Source organism: Ambystoma mexicanum, chromosome 4q (genome assembly GCF_040938575.1).
Source record: "Ambystoma mexicanum isolate Mex_15411 chromosome 4q, UKY_AmexF1_1, whole genome shotgun sequence".
Lineage (NCBI taxonomy): Eukaryota > Metazoa > Chordata > Amphibia > Caudata > Ambystomatidae > Ambystoma > Ambystoma mexicanum.
In genome coordinates this window covers 971,107,235-971,124,757 of record NC_090928.1, presented here as the reverse complement: position 1 = coordinate 971,124,757, position 17,523 = coordinate 971,107,235, and the positions used below count along the sequence as shown (strand labels likewise).

Here is a 17,523-nt window from a genome sequence, read left to right as displayed (position 1 = left end):
TTCCGTCGTGATTTCCGTGGGTCCACTGCTGATATTAGGTACACTCGGTGTACTCGCCTCTTCCCTTTCTTTCTCCTTTCTTTGCCTTGCCTTTCGGGGGATGAGTCGCTGTCACTCTCATCGCTGTCGCTCGTGGTTGGGGATCTTTGTGATTCGTCGACTGCCCTGGCCTTCCCTCTCCGCGTTGGTTGGCGGGGTTCTTTGGGCGCGAATCTCCTTCGTGGTTCTTGTGATGGCCGCGGGTCTGCGTCTCTGTCGTTTTTGTTCGGTGGATTTAGGCAGACTGCGGCGTAGTGGTTCAGGCGGTTGCATTTTCTGCATGTTGACCCCCACGCCGGACAGGATTCCCCTTTGTGCCATGGACCTCCGCACCACTTGCACAATTGGTCGCGCCTTTGTGGTGGTTGCATTCTCGGGTTCTGTTTCAGGCGGGTGCCTTGGTGTCGGGAGATAGCTGCTACGTCTTCTGTTGGTCCAGGGTTGTCCAGCGGTAGCCTCTGAATGGCTGCTTCCATTACTGCTACCTGGTCCTCTGTTTGTTCGCGGAGTCGCGCCATCTCGAGGATGCGTGATAGCCGTACATTCTTCTCCGATAGTATCGCCCTCCTCAGCTTCTCAGAGGAGATGCCGTTGATGATTTGGAGGCGGATGGCGAATTCCTCGTCTGGAAATTCGCAGCCTACAGCCATTTCGCGAAGGCGAGCATGAAATTTGTCCACTGTCTCCTTTTCTCGTTGTCTTGCCATGCAGAAGTGAAATCGCTCGTAGTCGGGGTTGAGGTCTGGTTTAAACATGTTGGAAAGAGCGGCTTTTGCTGCGGTGTAGTTGGCATCGCTTCCTCTGTTTGGCGTGGCATTGAATAGGCGCAGGGCGGCTGATCCTATGTTGAGGAGGAGAAAGGTGCGCATTTTTTGGGCGTCGTAATGTCTCTCGCATCAAGGTGCATCTCAAACTGTTGTAGCCATATTTCCCATCTGATGGCTGCTCCGTTGGTGAACGGGTCGAAAGGTGGCATGAACGTGGTTAGCGAGGGGTCAGTGCGTTCATCAGTGAGGCTCCTCCTCGACGTGGACCTGGCGCTGGTCTCTGATGGGCTAAACGTCGGGTCGGACATGTTATGCTTTGCAGTGTTGCGGCGCTGTGTTGCAGCTTACCGTGTTGTGATAGTTGGGCCTGGTGTGCGTGCAGCGCGTGGTCCCACGTGCGGCGTCTTAGCAGGGTAGGCCGCGTGTGGTCTGCGTGGATTGCCTCGCATTTGTCATGTGGGTGGTGATATCTGCTGGATGCGGCTGCCAGGGTTGATGAGGCTGCTTCCTGGGGTGTTGTTAAAAAAAATGTTTTTTTTTTTTCCTCTTGTTGGGGCCCTGGGGTACTGGGGCCACTCTCCACCGCCGCGGGTGGATATCTCTGATGGTGGGCGGGGCCGGCGTCACTGCCTTGCCGGCTCCGCGATGTTGTAAGCGCGGGTCCGTGGGTGCGACGGCTCCCGTTGTCGTCGGGGCTCGCAACCCACTTACCGCCTCGTCGCCAGTGTGATGTTCGCCTGCCGGGCACGGCAGGCGTGATGGATGCAGGCGTGATGGATGCGAGGCGCGGGGCTCACGCTGTTCTCGCAGTGCGCGGGGGCGGCGCAGCAAGTAATCACAGGACCACACTCGTAGCTGCATAAACCCGGACTGGCGTTAAGACGCCAGTTCCGGTGATACCTTTATTTCCACCTCCTTTCCTCGTGCGTCACGTGACTCTGCGTCTCGGGACACGTGACACCACACCCACTACTGCTTACTCCATATGGTCATTTTTAAAGCGAACATTCCCCCTTCCCTTCGATTCTTTCCATGGTTGTACCCATAGAGCATGCAAATAAAATACTTAATCTGGACTGAATGGTCTCCTCACGTGACATTGGACAGCTTCATCGTCTGCTCACGTGACATTGGACAGCTTCCATCGTATATAACGTTTGAACAGACAACTGATGGTATGTGCAGAAGTTTTAATTATTTGGATTTTTAAGCCACTATACACAACCATCGCTTGCAAGTAGAGATTGCATGCACAGAGCTACATATTCCCCCATGTTATGCGAGAGTGGGGCATCCTCTGCTGCGCGTTTATCTATACTCTGGGACTTCGTTTTTCATCATTATTGGGGTATTTATTGGGCGCGGACCCCCCAGCACTGGGAAGAACGGAGCACTTTACAAGTCATAGTGGGAAGTACACAGTGAGGGAACAAGAGATCCAAGGGAGAGAGGAGCCAACAGGGGAAGGCAGGCAATTTGGCAGCAAAGAATCTACAAACAAACAAGGGGAGGAAACCGTGAGGGAGCGGATTGCCCAGTCTCAGATTAGGCGGGGGTTGTGGGGGAGGGAGGGTGTACCTAGGTGTTAGGGTTTGTATTTTCAATTATAAATGCAGAGCTGCAAGTGGCAGAATGCAAGAAAAGCAGTGGGGGGGGAGAAATGGCCTATTCACAGGCGACACTGGGCCAACATATTCTGCAGTGAGTTTTTTTTTATTTTATTTTTTTGAACCAAGCAAGGTTGCTTGCTTTTTTTCATTTTCCAAGTATGGTGATTTGCTTTTTTTCATTATTTGGGTGAAGCAGGCAATATGTTTCAGCATTATATGGATAAAAAGTGCAGCTTTCCAAAAAAGTATCTTTTTTTGCTCGTCAAATAAGAAGGCCGACTGGTAAATGTGTTTAAAGTATTCAATGGCCCTTTTATTGAACAAAGGAACCAATCAACTAGATCTGACATTATGTTATCCATGGAGATATCCCCAGCTCTGCCCCCCCCCTTCATAAGGACTGTGATTGGCCACTGCAGTCATCATGGTTATATTATACCCAATGTTCAACTTAAATATTAAGTAGGGGCCGGGAGGATAGCTCGGGGGCAGCGGCTTTGTCTTGGAAGCAAGATACGCAGAGCAACACAGGTTCAAATCCCAGCCCTTCCCTTAGAGACTGCTCTCTGGGTAATATGGCGTGTTATAAAAAGAATTAAGTATCCCAAAATCAGGAGGGGACACGCTTGGAGGCAATTATAGCTAAACAAGGGTTGTAATACAATTCAGCAATTCCCTAAAAATGTTCCATTGCAAAGAGGAAAGATAAGCAGCCTTTGACAAAATCAAAACCTTACATCTCTCCTTCCTCACCTTCAGTTCTGTGTTAATCTCAATTCTATTGGTGTTAAAAAGAAAATGTTATTAGTGATAGAAAAATCATATGGTAAACTATGAACCGAGATCACTACGTTCAATGAATCTTGAAAAGGGTCACATTTTAAAGTAAAATTTTAAAATAATAAAAATTAAAAAAACAAAGAAGAGCAACAATATTTTATAGATCGCGAGAACTAGGGATAGAGTTTTGACCCTTAAACGTAACCCAGGTGTTAGGGAAGAGGCATTTCATTTTTTGTTTACATAAGTGACCAGGAGATGAGAATTTCCAATAACTTGGAATTTGGCCAGCATTGTTCCCATTTAAAAAGGACAAAGACAATCCAATTAATTACAGGCCGTTTGGTTTACTGGACACCAACAACAAACTATTTGGCATTCTTATACCGAATGAGCTTAATCAAGGCGGCATCGGCTTAGGGTCAGTGACTACATTCCAAACACGTTTTTACATTTTTTTTTTTTTTAAAAAACACAAAAAGAAATGTAAATGGTTTGATTTTTCGTTTGTTACAGACTCAAGCCAGTACAAAGAGGGCTCCGCCAGCCCCCGCAGCTGGTCTAAAATTTTCTGCTGTCCTGGCAGAGAGAGGCAGACTGACAGCAATTAGAAATTCAGAGAATCTGTGAAAAACTTATGAAGTTCTCTTTATACTCCCAACACGAGGTTCCAATAGTACTAAACGCCCCTAACAGACTAAAGCCATACCCACGTACAGACTCTTGAGACAGGGTTGCGTGTTGACCCTCCTGCCCCCCCACCCCCCATCTATTTAACTTATATGGGTCAGACATGCCGGGTACTTTAGGGCGTGTCCGGATTTTGCCCCAAAGTTGGCCCATGTTGAAATTTGTGGCTGGCTTTTGCCAATGGCATTATCTTATTTTACCCAATGTTACATGGTTTACAGACAAGCTTGGAAACCTTAGAAGACATTCACAAGGAAATCGTTGAAACAAACACTGCAAAATAAAAATGATTAGGCTTACAACTACTGGGTGAAGGCCTACATTCTTTCAGCGCACATCAGTGTAGCAACTAGAAGAAAAGGACAATTTAATTATTTGTTCCATATCATTTATACTAAGGACCTTCAACTATTGCTATGTCAGAGGGTAAAATTAAAATTCATAACTAATAGCAAAAATGAAAAAAGGTCATAGATGGCCGATTTTCTGCTACCTTTAATACATTATTGTAAAAGCAAAAAACGTCTCTTGCGTACATATGGGTTAATGATCATCAATAGGTCCGAATGGAAATGGTTAGTGGTGCGTACGTGAAGGATATCTAAAATTGCTGGATAACTGCCTTCACTAACCTTGTGGTGGATACTCTGAAGACTGGCCACCTTCCAGGAACACAGACTTACCATTTGATTGTTCCTCCCAGGAACACCACTCCGTCCAGTGTCCCTTTCCCATGGCCCCCTGCCGATGGGCACTTGTGGCCATGTGAATGGTTCACTGGCTCAGATCCACTTCCCCTCTACCCACGTGTGTCCACTGGATTGGCTTTCTGCCCTGCAGTTACACCACCCAGTGATGTCTTAGCCGTTTCTGTCTGCCTGTGACATGCAGCTTGAGCTCCCTCTCCCTCCTCCCTGGGCAGCAGGGTGTTGACCATGTGTTTCAGCGCGGTAATTCACATGCGGGGGCCTCCCTGCTGAACCCATTTCCCTAGGATATTTTTTCCCTATCTTGAGCTAATTATACAAAAAAGTCCCTTGGCCCAATGGTATACACGATGCATCCCTACACCCATCCTTCCGCACAAGGTCTTCTTTTATGGTGCGACTGTAGTTTGGGTACCTGTGTTTGCGAGGAATCATCAGCCCTTCTAAAGACTCTGTAAATCTGCATAAAAGTAACGTTCGGTGCAAAAGGGAACGCAAGATATGGGAAGCAATTGAGGCCTGCCATTAAGCAAAGCAAAAAAGTATCCGCAACCTGGGAAGCTGAGGTTTTGTGGACGATTGAACGTAAACAGTTGATAAAGATTGTGAAAGGGCCGAGCGGCCAAAGTGAGAAAACCTGATGAGAGCATCACAAACCTTTTCAAATTGAGGAAACTGTTGCAATGGGATGTCGAAATGGTCATGCAAAGTTCAGAGTCAAGTCCTTGCAGTTTGGAAAGTCTTCGATACCAATAGCCCAAGGAACAAGAAGTTGAAACAAGAGAAGACTTGGGGGAAGGGAACCCCAAGGAGAAAAGAAAAGGCAGGCTTGAGGCCGCCAGAGGGAAGCCTGTAATTAACCTTTGGTGAATGGAAAGTGCATATTGAAATATTGTGAAATGAAGGCTAACAGTGTGCTGTGGTGAAAGAAAACAGAACATTGAAACAGGTTTGAGTCCAGCAGAGGGAGGCCTGTGTAGGACGATGTTCCTATAGTTGTTTCAAAACTGAAGTGGAAAACGAGACCAAGAGAGCTTAAAAGGAGCCGTTGACCTGTGCAGGTGTCTCAGTAAGCCAGAGTGTGCTGAAACAATGAAAATGTGCCTGAGGGCTAGGTTCGGTTTCTTTAGTATAGGCCTTTATAATCGGACTCCGACAAGGACTGTTTCTTTCGTTTAACGGTCGAGACTACTCGCATGTTATAGTTAGGATTAGCTAGGAATTAATCCAACCCTGCTGATTTTCTAAATAAAGGTTTTTGAAACTTACATTGGTTGTCTTGTACATCTACTGTTAATACCATGCCCTTTTTACAGCAGCGGGAAACCCTTCCTGTGGTGCGGGTGCCACAGCTGTGGCGTCTGGCATGAGCATTGCTCCTTCCATTGTGTATTTGGCTAATTTCTTTTGCACCAGTTGTGACATTTTCTGCCACCTGTCTCTCACTTTCCTATTTTCGTTTGCAGTAATGCACTATAGTTGCCTGTATTGCAGGCCAGCCCTTTGCTTCAATGCCCACAATCTTATCTAAAGATACCAGTACTTCTGTCGCAATCCCTTTATCAGTATGCGATAGAACAAAGGTATGCACTCATCCCAGGGCCTTCGCGTCTCTTGTGTCCATAGGTCCTGTACCGATTTTATATAGTCTGCTGGGTCATCGTCACTTTTTATTTTATGAGCCATAACTGTCCCTAGGTTGTAACTGTCAGGATACATACTTATCAGAACCTCCCAGTTGTGTGCTCGACAGTTGTTAATGGAGCCCAGTCATGAGAATTTGCGCTTAATTTCATACCTTTGTAGCCTGCCTGGTTCCATATTTTGTCTGCCTGCTCTCCGATGATTGCAGCAAATAAACTTTTAATGGCCCCAATCGCTAATGTCATCCCACTGTCTTTTTCTCAAATACCTGTATCCATTTACTGGCCCCTGCCACAAGGGAGGGCAGGCTGCGTATTAGATTGTCCCGGTCCATTGTTTGCCATGGCACGTAGTGCGCACCCCCTTTCTTTTTCTGTAGTAATGGCATCACTCGTGCCTTGGGACTCATCCTTCTTCCTTTGGAGTGGAGTTAGTCCCATTTCACCTTCCATACCCTAATGCAGAGGGAGGTAGACCAGCCACTTCCAGTTGCTTTCACGCTTCCCCCGCCCTCCTTGTTTTGTCGGGTGCCCATTCATTAATGTCCCATCAGTCCACTCTTTCCCCAGAAGTTCTTCATCTGAGGCTGCATCATCCTCATCCCCACCTTCGTCTAATTTGAACTTTATTCACCCCAATATCCATTCCCTTTGTGTCCCTTACTTTTCCTCTGCACCGCCTCCTCTGTTACTCGCTCGGCTTCACCGAATAATGCGCCCACCTGCTGACTAGTCTTTTTTTCAATATCTGCTAGGTATTTCCTCTCTCCCCTTTGTGTGCATCCGCCCCCCTTTGTTGCGTCTCCGTCTTTCTCACCTGTCGGTCCACTTCCAAGGTATCTTGCTGGGGGTTGGTGTAGCCCATTGCTGGTCACAATATTGGATAGACCCCATAAGGCAGGGCGGAGAGCTTGGACCTCTTCCTCCTGCAGTCTCCTCTTCCTCCTTCATTTATTCCCCCTTTTGCCTGTTCATATAACTTCCAAGAGCCCCAGTCTGCTTTTCAACTTGGAACCCTTGCATTTTGTTAATATATACAAGAATGTATTTTCTATTATTTTGCTGTCAAAAGTTCCTTCCCTGGGCCATACGTGGAAGCACCGACCTGCAGTCTCCTGGACTCATTGAAAATAGTATGTTAATAGCAGCGATACTGGGGTAAACATATATGAATCAAGGGTGGGGGTTTATCTAAATAGGCCATTATTCCCCTAATTCCTGTCTTTTTATTTCCCAGCTACCCTATGTTTCTCCCCCCCCCCTTTCCCAGTTACCCACACACTCACTCCCAATCGCTCCCAACTCAGCTTTCACTCTGGCCCTCTCCACAGGCCCAATAACTCACTCAGTGTTAGTATTAAATGGCCCTCTCCACGGGTTCCCTGTTGCCTACGTTAGAGCAAGTATGCACCATGTCACCTCTGCACCATCTGCACACACCCGCCGCCACAATGCCAAGCGTTCTATTTTACATGAGGTACCTCATGGTGTTGACTCTCCACCATGAGTCCACACGTGCCCCTCTCTATACCCCCGGAACACGACAAAGAAAAACGTAACACCACAAGTCTTACCCCACCTCATGGTGTTGACTCTCCACCATGAGTCCACACGTACCCCTCTCTATACCCCCAGAACACCACAAAGAAAAACATAACACCACAAGTCTTGCCTCAATGACGCAACTATACAATGGCCGGTACTACAACTTCCGTCTGATGGGGTTCCCCACACACTAAGCACCTCTCCTGCTCTAATACAGGCGTGTCAACACTTGTGTCCACTCCCTATTGGGTGGCATGCACTCATTTCTAATACTGCTACAGCCGATCATCCTTTCTCCTTAAGGATGCATCCTAGACACATAAAAATCCATCCCACACATGCCATGGGATTGCACCAATATGCAACATGTTCTTGCACAGTTATAGTAATTGTCGTAGAGACGCCGAGTCCCTGCTGCACCGAGCCTCCAGCACGAGCTCACCCCTCCCACCGTGCGCGGCGGCACTCGGAACCAGGCCGACTTTCGTGAACTTGGCGTCTTGCAGGATCTCCTCAGTGATGCGCGTTCTTCAGGTCTGCGGTCGCCAGATCCCGCGCCCCCAATAGGGTGGCCTGGATACCGTCAGCTGACCGGGAGGACTGAGGATCTCAATGGGGCCTCTACAAATGTACTCAGGGGGTCCTTCGATCACAACATATAAAACTTGTACTCAAAAAAGAAGCACACACCGGGCAAGAAGCAACGCTATTTATTATAGCTGGGGCAAGTGCAAATCAAACAGGACAGTGGACTAGAACGGATTGATGAGAGCGGACATCTGGGGGTACAGCGAACATTAATTTTAATACTATTAAACACAATGGTCAAGACAGAAACATTTGCAATTTAGTAGAATCTCATTGGCTAGGCTACGTCATATCCTTCGTGCTGAACGTATGTTAGTGAAACATGATTGGAGCAAACAGTATCCCAACTCATCGCCTTCGCATGTGGGGCCATTGATTTCCACCCCTCCCAGGAACAGTTTGCAATTAGTAAAATAACATTTATGCTGACTGCCGTAACATTATTATACGGCCATTGGTCAGCACCATTGAGAAAGGAACACGAAACACCTTGCTTCTGATGGGAAGGGAGACACCACACGTTAGCTGCTGGATAACGGCCTTTGCTAACCTTGTGGTGGATCTCCTTAAATTGTGGGAACTCCTTAAGAATTTCCCAGTTCTTGGTTTTTCCCTCTCTCCCCCCTCTTCCTTACAGCACGCTTACTGGCCGTCGGGTGTACCTCAGAGTTTCACTGGACCCCCCGCAACCCTGCCAGTCCTCTTTTGCATTTGTCTCAGAGCCCTACATCCCACCCACACTCAATGTACTTGAGAAATGAACCCTACAGAATGGCTCTCTCTGCACTTACTCCAGTCTCAACCGACCGGGTGCACTTGATCCTCCTCCCTCCCCGTGACCCTCTGTGCACTTGCTCGATCCGTACGCACCACGCCTGAAGATCGTATGTTCTGTTCTCCCTGGTCTTCACCCTTTAAATGCACTGTTAATGCTGCAGAATCACCGCCAGGCCTATTTGCCGTCTCCCAAACTCTTAGATGTATTTTTACTCACTTACTCTGCATGTATAGACCGACTCAGAATTTCAAGGGCTCTGAGAAACTTCCCCCCTCCGCATGCTCCCACCCTCCTTGAGCACTTTGAAAACTTGCCCGTATAGAGGTGCTATATAAATAAACAATACCATACCATGATCATTTAATTGGTCCTCCATGGAACACAACTCTGTCCAGTGTCCCTTTCCCTTAGCCACCTGGTGATGGGCACTTGTGGCCATGTGAACGGTTCAATGGCTCAGATCCACTTCCCCTTTACCCACATTTGCCTGCTGGACTAGCTTTCTGCACTGCAGTTACATGACCCAGCTTTGTCTTATCTGTTTCTGTTTGACTGTTACGTGCAGCTTGAACTCCCTCTCCCTAACCCGTGGGGTGTTGTTCATGTGTTTCAGAGCAGGGATTCCCCAGGCAGGGTCCAGCCAGGGAAGCGAGGGGTGTCCCGTCAAAGGATCGAATCACCTTTTGTTCGAATACAAAATAAAAAAAAAAGTCACATTTTTTAAAATGTATTATTTTTTTAAAGTTTAGTGAACATAAAAAATTATTTCTAAAAAGAAAACGGGGGTTGAGGGGGAACCCCCCATAACAAATTTAAAAAAGCAACCCTTTTTTCTGCCAGTTTGGTGTCCAAAAAAAGGTATTCGAGCCTTTTGTTTTCGAACCTTTGACGTACAACCGGAGCGAGGGGGGTCTCCCTGCTGAATCCGTTCACCTAGGATATTTATTCCCTATATTGTGTTAATTATACAAAAAGGTCCCTTGATACACACTATACATCCTTACCCCCATCCTTCCTCGCAAGGTCTTGTTTTATGGTGCGAGTGCAGTTTGGGTATCTGCGTTCCCCCCCCCTAGGCTAGAAGGTACCCCGTCCTCCATTGCTTACTCTCGAAGGTGGTAGGTGTGTCCCCCTATATGGCACTGAATTAGCACCTTTAATACAGAAGAATACTCTGTTGGGAGCGATGACTTTAACATTACAAAAAAAAAAACAAAAAAAAAAATCATAAACCAACCAGCCACTGTAAATCGATATAGAAAAAGTTAAAGAAGAAGTGTGTTGTATCTTTCCTTTTTTGAATGGAAAACTGAAAGGTCCAGGATGCAAATAAACATACTCCATTGTTAACAGCCCTATAGATAAGAGGTGTATTGGACACTTTAGTCCCTAAAAATAGGCAAATACACAAAATAAAAATGGGAAGTAGACACTCAAGGGCCGATCCCCAAGCTCCTGTAAATGTTTGGACCAGTAGTACACCGTGCAAGAGGAAGAAACTACTGTTGTTATTACTGATCCAAAGTGGTAAAATTGATCTTTTAATGTGCATAAATAGCTGCAAAGAAGTGTTTATTATAAAAATATTGCGGCTTTAATAAGCAAGTGTTTTACTTGCTTAATAAATACTCCCATTGGGACTGTCAATACATTTATAACTCCCTAAAAAATCATTTTACTCCCATCTTTAAAAAAAAAAATACAGGGAATAAAATACTTGCACTGCTAATTCTCATTCTTATCTGGTTGGAAATGTACTTTCAAGACTCAAAGAGCACAAAAAAAAGTAATGTATGATAAGGTCACCTTCCAGTAGTCAATATTTGATACAATGATGCTACCACATATCATGTGAAAGAAAAGTGAAGAAAACAGTTCAGAAAAAATGGTTACTTTAATTAGCTATTCCTAATAAGGCGTATTCAGTTTAAATGCTCTGCCAATAGCTTAGAGGGTGTTGAGTAGTTATTGGGAAGCTCTGCTGAATTTGCCAGGACAGCTGTGTTCGTAAAATTTCCAACTAAGGCATCCGCTCATCATAGCTCTAGTGTAGAGAGAGGCAAGGGTCCCAGGCCCTAGATTATTGCACATGGGTTCACATGCATTGTACAGGGACTGATGGCAATACATATACATACATACACACACACACGTTGGATTGCAAATTAAAATAATTATTTAGCAATTTTGAAACACGAATGTATGCCTTGGATGTAACAGTCTTAAACATTTTAATAATTTTAAAAACGTGCAATTTTAGAAAGCTACGTTTAAAGGAAAACAATGTATATTATACACGTACACATAAAGTGTTAACGCGGAGACAGGATATTGACAGCAATCGGTGCTGACCACAAATTCTATACCATGCGCTGTCGTCCTAGATTCCATGCACGGAGATCTATTGAACCGCCGATGCTCACCCATAATTCCGTGCTGTTTTCAATCGAACTCGTGCATGCACAGCGCATAAACGTTCTGCGATTACCCCCCTCCCCCAACGAACCCCCTCGTAATGCAATGTGGTGACCCGTCCCACTCTACCGGTTTCATGCAGAGATCTGCATCAGCGATCTGACTGAGATCGCTCCTCTGACCATATGCAGTTTGAGATCTCTTCTTAGAGTTCCCCCACATTTTCTCTTACCGCGGTGCCTTGGCCCCAGGCAGGGGGCGCGTACCACGGAGCGAAAGAGCATGGCTGATGGCGTGTGTGAAGCAGCTCCGGCTGCGCGTGATGTTCTCTCCCAGGCAGATACACGTCTCTTGGTTTGGGGGACGAGGTGTCTTGAATTGCCGCGAAGTGCTCTCGGGGAAGACCGAACTACCCGCGCAACTGACGTTACTCGATCCGATTGGCTGTTCAAGGACAAGGACCTTCCCTCCGTGAGTCACTTGCCTTTCCTCCGATGTAACTTCCTGTGCCTGTGACAGTTCCAGCGCGATCACATGTTACGCCTGTCTGCATGACAACATACCATTATTAACTTATTGGAAAAACTACAGTAACATGTTAGTAAACCACGAACATGGTGAGGATACGTGCTAAACCAGACGTATCCTTGTGTACAAGGTGATATGAGGCTGTCACCGCGCATGCATAAGTGAGAAGGGTGCGATGTTGTGACTGACTTTGATATGGCCCCAGCTTTGGACTTTGTTTATCGCACATGCGCAGTTTGCTTTAGTAGCTCTCATGCCAGTATGAGGCATTTTGAACATAGACATGAAAAAAGGACAATAAAGTACTGGTACTTTGTGCTGCAGTCAGAACAGCGCGAGAGAACGTCTGCGAGTCCTACCACTGTGTCTCTGTAGTGTGTTACAGCGATCTGTTGTGTTTTGAGTGTGGTGCATGCAGTGCCTCCAGGGCTGTGGTGACAGAAGAAGACAATGGCTTCAGGCAGGTCGTTCCTGGCGGATGCCGGGCACGGAGAGCAGGAACTGGATGCGAACTCGGCTCTGATGGAGCTGGATAAAGGTGATCACATGCGGGGAGGGAAGTGCACATACCTGCCACACCTACAAATGTAGGCAACATGCTACTGATTTTAAGTAATCATAATGCCTACAGATTTTAGTAAAATGCCCTACCACTCTGGATAACTCAGAAGTGGTTACATTTGTACTGTAAGCTGTTTGTTTAGACGTTCTATATTTCAAACACTGACCTTTAGGCGGAGGAAAACAGTTGCTAAGTATTACAGCTGTTCTGTAACCTGCCACATTCTTTACACGTGAATGTTAATGTTAAAGGATATTTGTACCGCACACTATCACCACTGAGTGATCCCCTGGCGCTCTGGCGGATCTGGAACAAAAGGAGCTGTGAGGTACTACTGTTGGCAGCTTCAGTTAGTAGTTTTTGGGGTTGGTTAGTAGCCTTGTTAGGAGATTAAGTTTCAGCATGCTAAGGCAGTCTCATCTCTGTCATTTTGCTAAATCAGCTACTCTTTGTGTTTCCCTCTTTGTATTTGGTCAGCCCTTTTATCACAGTTTTTTACACCAGTCTCTTTTTCCACTCCCTTGCATCCTCAAATAGCAGATATCGCCTTGTTCACTTTCCGTTTGTCTAATCAAAAGTATATTTCGTGGTGGGCAGGTAAAATGCAAGTTGCAATGGGTTGTCATTTTCTCCTGCTGTTTGGTTTACTTGTGGTCAGAAACTGTTCTGAAGAGGCTTCCAGGATCTTCTACATCTGTGTGTAACCCAGACTGCTTTAACTCTAACTTATTTTGGGCCCTGGCCTCCTGGCGCAGTGAGGCCATTGTTCTGGGGGCCAATGCGCAGCATGCCACATTACCAAGGAGACCAGGAGGCAGTGCTGATAGAGTGGCACTCCCTGGCTTCGGACTGACCCGGAAGCCCTGGTTCACGCCCCTGTTATTCTCCTGTCACCGCCCGTGTATGGTGATGTGTCGGAGGTGCTCACGGGTGGGGGTACAGTGTTGGGATATAGCCCTTTTCTTTTCCGTCAGACAAAACAAAAACCTCATCCACTATACATGAATAAACAATAGTTATCTTTACGAACAGGAATAGTATCTGAGTCTCACCGACAGTGCTCGCGCTGCCCGCAGGGAGTACCTTTCATCGTGCAAGCCTGACACCTGTGTGTGACTGTCCTCCTCTGCGGTCACTTTGACATCTGGTAAGGACAGTTATGGAACTGTCTCTGGTTCCTCTTGGTGAGGTGTCTCTTCCACTTCTGCAAAGTCCAGACAGACATCATGGTCTCTGTTGTTCTGCGCTTTGTCCGCCGTGGTTGTTAGATCGGGGGTTTCCGACCACACTCGTTGCAACAGTTTCTTGAACCCTAACAAATTCCTGAAGATGAGGTACAGGCCCGTACGGCCATGCCTAGGGTGCCTTCTCTATCCACCACCGTCAATGGAACATCATCATATAGGAGGGTATGTTTGGGTTGTTGAGAACCAAAACGTGGTCTCCCACGCAGAGGCACAATGTGTTTGCATGCCTCTTGTCGCTCATTCGCGCATTAGCCTGTTGTCATTTGGAATGTGTCAACTGTTGGTCAATTGGTCTCATTTGGATCGATTTGTTGTGGGGTATAGACCAATTCAGCACCACTCTAAACACGAGTTCAGACGGTGGTACGTTCGTGGACGTGTGTGGGGTGAGCCTGTAGTTACTCAGGAACCGGTAGAGTTCCATTTTCCAGGGGATACCTTTTAGCTTTAGCAATACTAAGTATCTTATTTAATGTCCTCATAAACCACTCCCCATCTTCATTTGCCTGGGGCTAGTGGAGCGCAATGCACTGATGGTGGATTTGCAGGTGCATGTGGCAAGAATACCCCCTTCTGTTCAATCACCATAACACATAAAAATCGAGTACCACACCTACATGTTTTGAATACTGGTTTTTGTATTTTACAGTATCTACTTGAATATTGCTTTAGGTATAGTGCTGAACATCATGGGTTACAGGGTGAGGCAATATAGATTTGCACAATACAACAAAAAACCAAGTGGAATTTCTTGCACATATATCTATACAGTTAACAGAATGCAGATTTCTACTGTCGATACATAACGACAGGGGTTGGATCACATAAACAAATGAAACAAATATACAGAATGTATTTCGGTACAATAGAGTGAAAGAACATTGGTGACACTGTGGTTGGAAAACAGTTTGTATACACCAGGGTGTTTCGACCGTCTATCGGGGCTAAATGGGCCGCATATTTCTCACGGCCTTCGTCAGGACGGGAAGGACAGTGTTGCCAGGATGCTCAGAAGGTGCTGAAAAAAGTGAATGAGATTCAGTAAGGGGAGTGCTGAGGAAACATGGTTTTAAAAGTGAATAAATCCCTCGGTGTCTCACGTGTGGCTGGTGGACACGGCTTACCTGTGGGGTATGATTTAGACCACAGATGTAACAATGGGAAAGGCAATATCCCATCGGTCGAGGTCGCAGTGGACTCCTATTGACAAAGGGAAAATGAGAGTGGGAGAGCTAAGTATTGTCTCCTTTTCCATTACAAAAGGGGAGCACGTCTTAGTTGTGCAGTATAAAATGTGAACAATCAAGTATATGCGTGCTTACCTAAACGTAGGTAGCAGTGGAGTCACATCATATGTGTCGCTGGACTGGATCCAGGAAAACCGTGCCCTAAACAGAGGGCACAGAGTCAGTCAAAGGGCTACTGCTAATAGATGATACAGCCCATAGAGACAATCTATTGGAAAAATGGCAGAGCAAAACAATACCTGTTACGGCACTCGTCTGCGTGTGAGCCCGGGAGAGTTTGGTTACCCAGGAATCCTGTTGTGTATCAGGGTAAACGGCGTGTTCGTGCGTACAGGCTCCTTCTCCAGTGGCAGGCACGGCACTCCAGCGTTGCGGACGCCGTTGCTAGGTCACATAGCAATTTGTACCGGTGGCCATCTTGGAGCGGTCTGTGTGGCTGGTACAGTAAGACAGGGCATATCTGTCTAATGAGTGCGAAAATGCACAAATGAAATAATTGTAGTGGGTACGGAGGTAAAGTACATAAATGTGGTGAATTTAAAATGATTGTGTACGGCTGTTGCCATAGTAACGGCCCGGCATATACGCTGCAACCTCACACAATTATGTGGCCACAATTGGGTGGAGCAGCTGCTGGCGAGTCCCCGGGTTGAAATAAAAAATGCTGGTGTGATCGCGTCCTGATCGCTAAAGACAGAAGGTCATACTGTCAGATGACAGCATGCGAGAGAATGGCATGTGCATACGGCTATACTCTGCCTGTATATAGAGCCATTGTCTCGGCGCCACGTTTCTGGACTAGTGAAAAAACGTGCGCGTGTCCCAAGGGGTAGTATTTGGAGGGGGCACTGGTTAGAAAGATCTGGGGTGCAAAATAAATGTTGGGTGTCCTAGATGTATTGGCGTTCACATGATCTCAGTGACCAAAAAGACAGTTGCATATTATTCTTATCTGAGACAGCATATGCATATAAGAAACAGGGCTATCTCCTTCTGGCATGGACGGGTATATCGGCAAAGTGTACACATCTGTGGGATCTCATTACAAATGCCCGGTCTGGTGGCACACAATATACAGAAGAATGCATAGTCTTACATTATCATCTGGATCTGGTAGCATGCAAGTACTTTGTGGAAACCCTATACAGAAGAATGCATAGTCTTACATTATCATCTGGATCTGGTAGCATGCAAGTACTTTGTGGAAACCCATATCTACTAACGTGATCAATGTGGTTCGCTAAAGGAAGGATTTCCACTCAACAGAGATATTAAGGCCCGACTGCACAGTGTCTAATTTATTGACCCATCTCTGTTCTAATTGGGTTAGGGTCTTGTTGAGATCTCCCCCTCTTATGGTAGGTGACACTTTTTGGATAACCAACCATCTTAAGTCTGTATCCTTGTGATTCTTCTTGCTGAAGTGATCTACCAGAGGTTTGTCAGGGATCTTATTCCTAATGCACGATCCATGCTCTGATATGCGCATTTTGATCGGGTGGATGGTTTTGCCTACATAGAGGAGGCCACAAGGGCATTGTATGATGTAAATGACGCCTTTAGTATTGCAATTGGTATGTTCCTTCATTGTCCACTTGATATTTCAGTGTTCGAAGATTTTTTTTCTGTAACGTAAGGGCACATGCCACGCATTTCCCACATTTGTAGTGTCCTACAACAGGGGGAAGGTTCCACAGGGTGTTGTTGACTCGTGGGGCTGGTTCTAGAAAGGTATGCACAAGAGAGTCTTTCAGATTCTTCTTCTTTTTGAAAGCAAAACAGGGGACTTTGCTCAGTGTCCCTGCTTGTTTTACCAGATGCCAATTCTTTTTGATGGTCTTCTGTAGCATGTTACTTAAATTGTTACATCTGTGGTCTAAATCATACCCCACAGGTAGCCGTGTCCACCAGCCACACGTGAGACACTGAGTGATTTATTCACTTTTAAAACCATGTTTCCTCAGCACTCCCCTTACTGAATCTCATTCACTTTTTTCAGCATCTTCTGAACATCCTGACAACACTGTCCTTCCCATCCTGACAAAGGCCGTGAGAAATATGTGGCCCATTTAGCCCCTATAGACGGCCGAAACACCCTGGTGTAGACAAACTTTTCAGTGTCACCAATGTTCTTTCACTGTATTGTACCAAAATACATTCTGTTTATTTGTATCATTTGTTTATGTGATCCGACCCCTGTCGTTATGCATCGACAATAGAAATCTGCATTCTGTTAACTGTTTAGACATATGTGCAAGAAATTCCACTTGTTTTTTGTTGTATTGTGCAAATCTATATTGCCTCACCTGTAACCCATGATGTTCAGCACTATACCTAAAGCAATATTCAAGTAGATACTGTAAAATACAAAAAACAG

The 17,523-nt window shown here is 46.1% G+C and overlaps 2 protein-coding genes across 3 annotated transcripts in view; one reads left to right on the top strand and one right to left on the bottom strand.

Annotated features, from left to right (window-relative positions):
- The window catches only part of DTL (denticleless E3 ubiquitin protein ligase homolog), a 135,423-nt gene extending 123,201 nt beyond the window's left edge, over window positions 1–12,222 (bottom strand). Inside the window, exon 1 of the mRNA XM_069608528.1 lies at window positions 11,795–12,222. Within this exon, the coding sequence (XP_069464629.1) occupies window positions 11,795–11,846 (52 nt within the window). The 5' untranslated portion in view covers window positions 11,847–12,222. The remainder of the gene's footprint in view (window positions 1–11,794) is intronic.
- A 147-nt stretch (window positions 12,223–12,369) lies between these two features.
- The window catches only part of INTS7 (integrator complex subunit 7), a 673,605-nt gene continuing 668,451 nt past the window's right edge, over window positions 12,370–17,523 (top strand). The window contains exon 1 of one of the 2 annotated variants that reach the window (XM_069608525.1): window positions 12,370–12,628. In XM_069608525.1, coding sequence (XP_069464626.1) covers window positions 12,541–12,628 — 88 coding nt within the window. In that variant the 5' untranslated portion in view covers window positions 12,370–12,540. The remainder of the gene's footprint in view (window positions 12,629–17,523) is intronic. The other variant, XM_069608526.1, reaches the window with a different exon arrangement.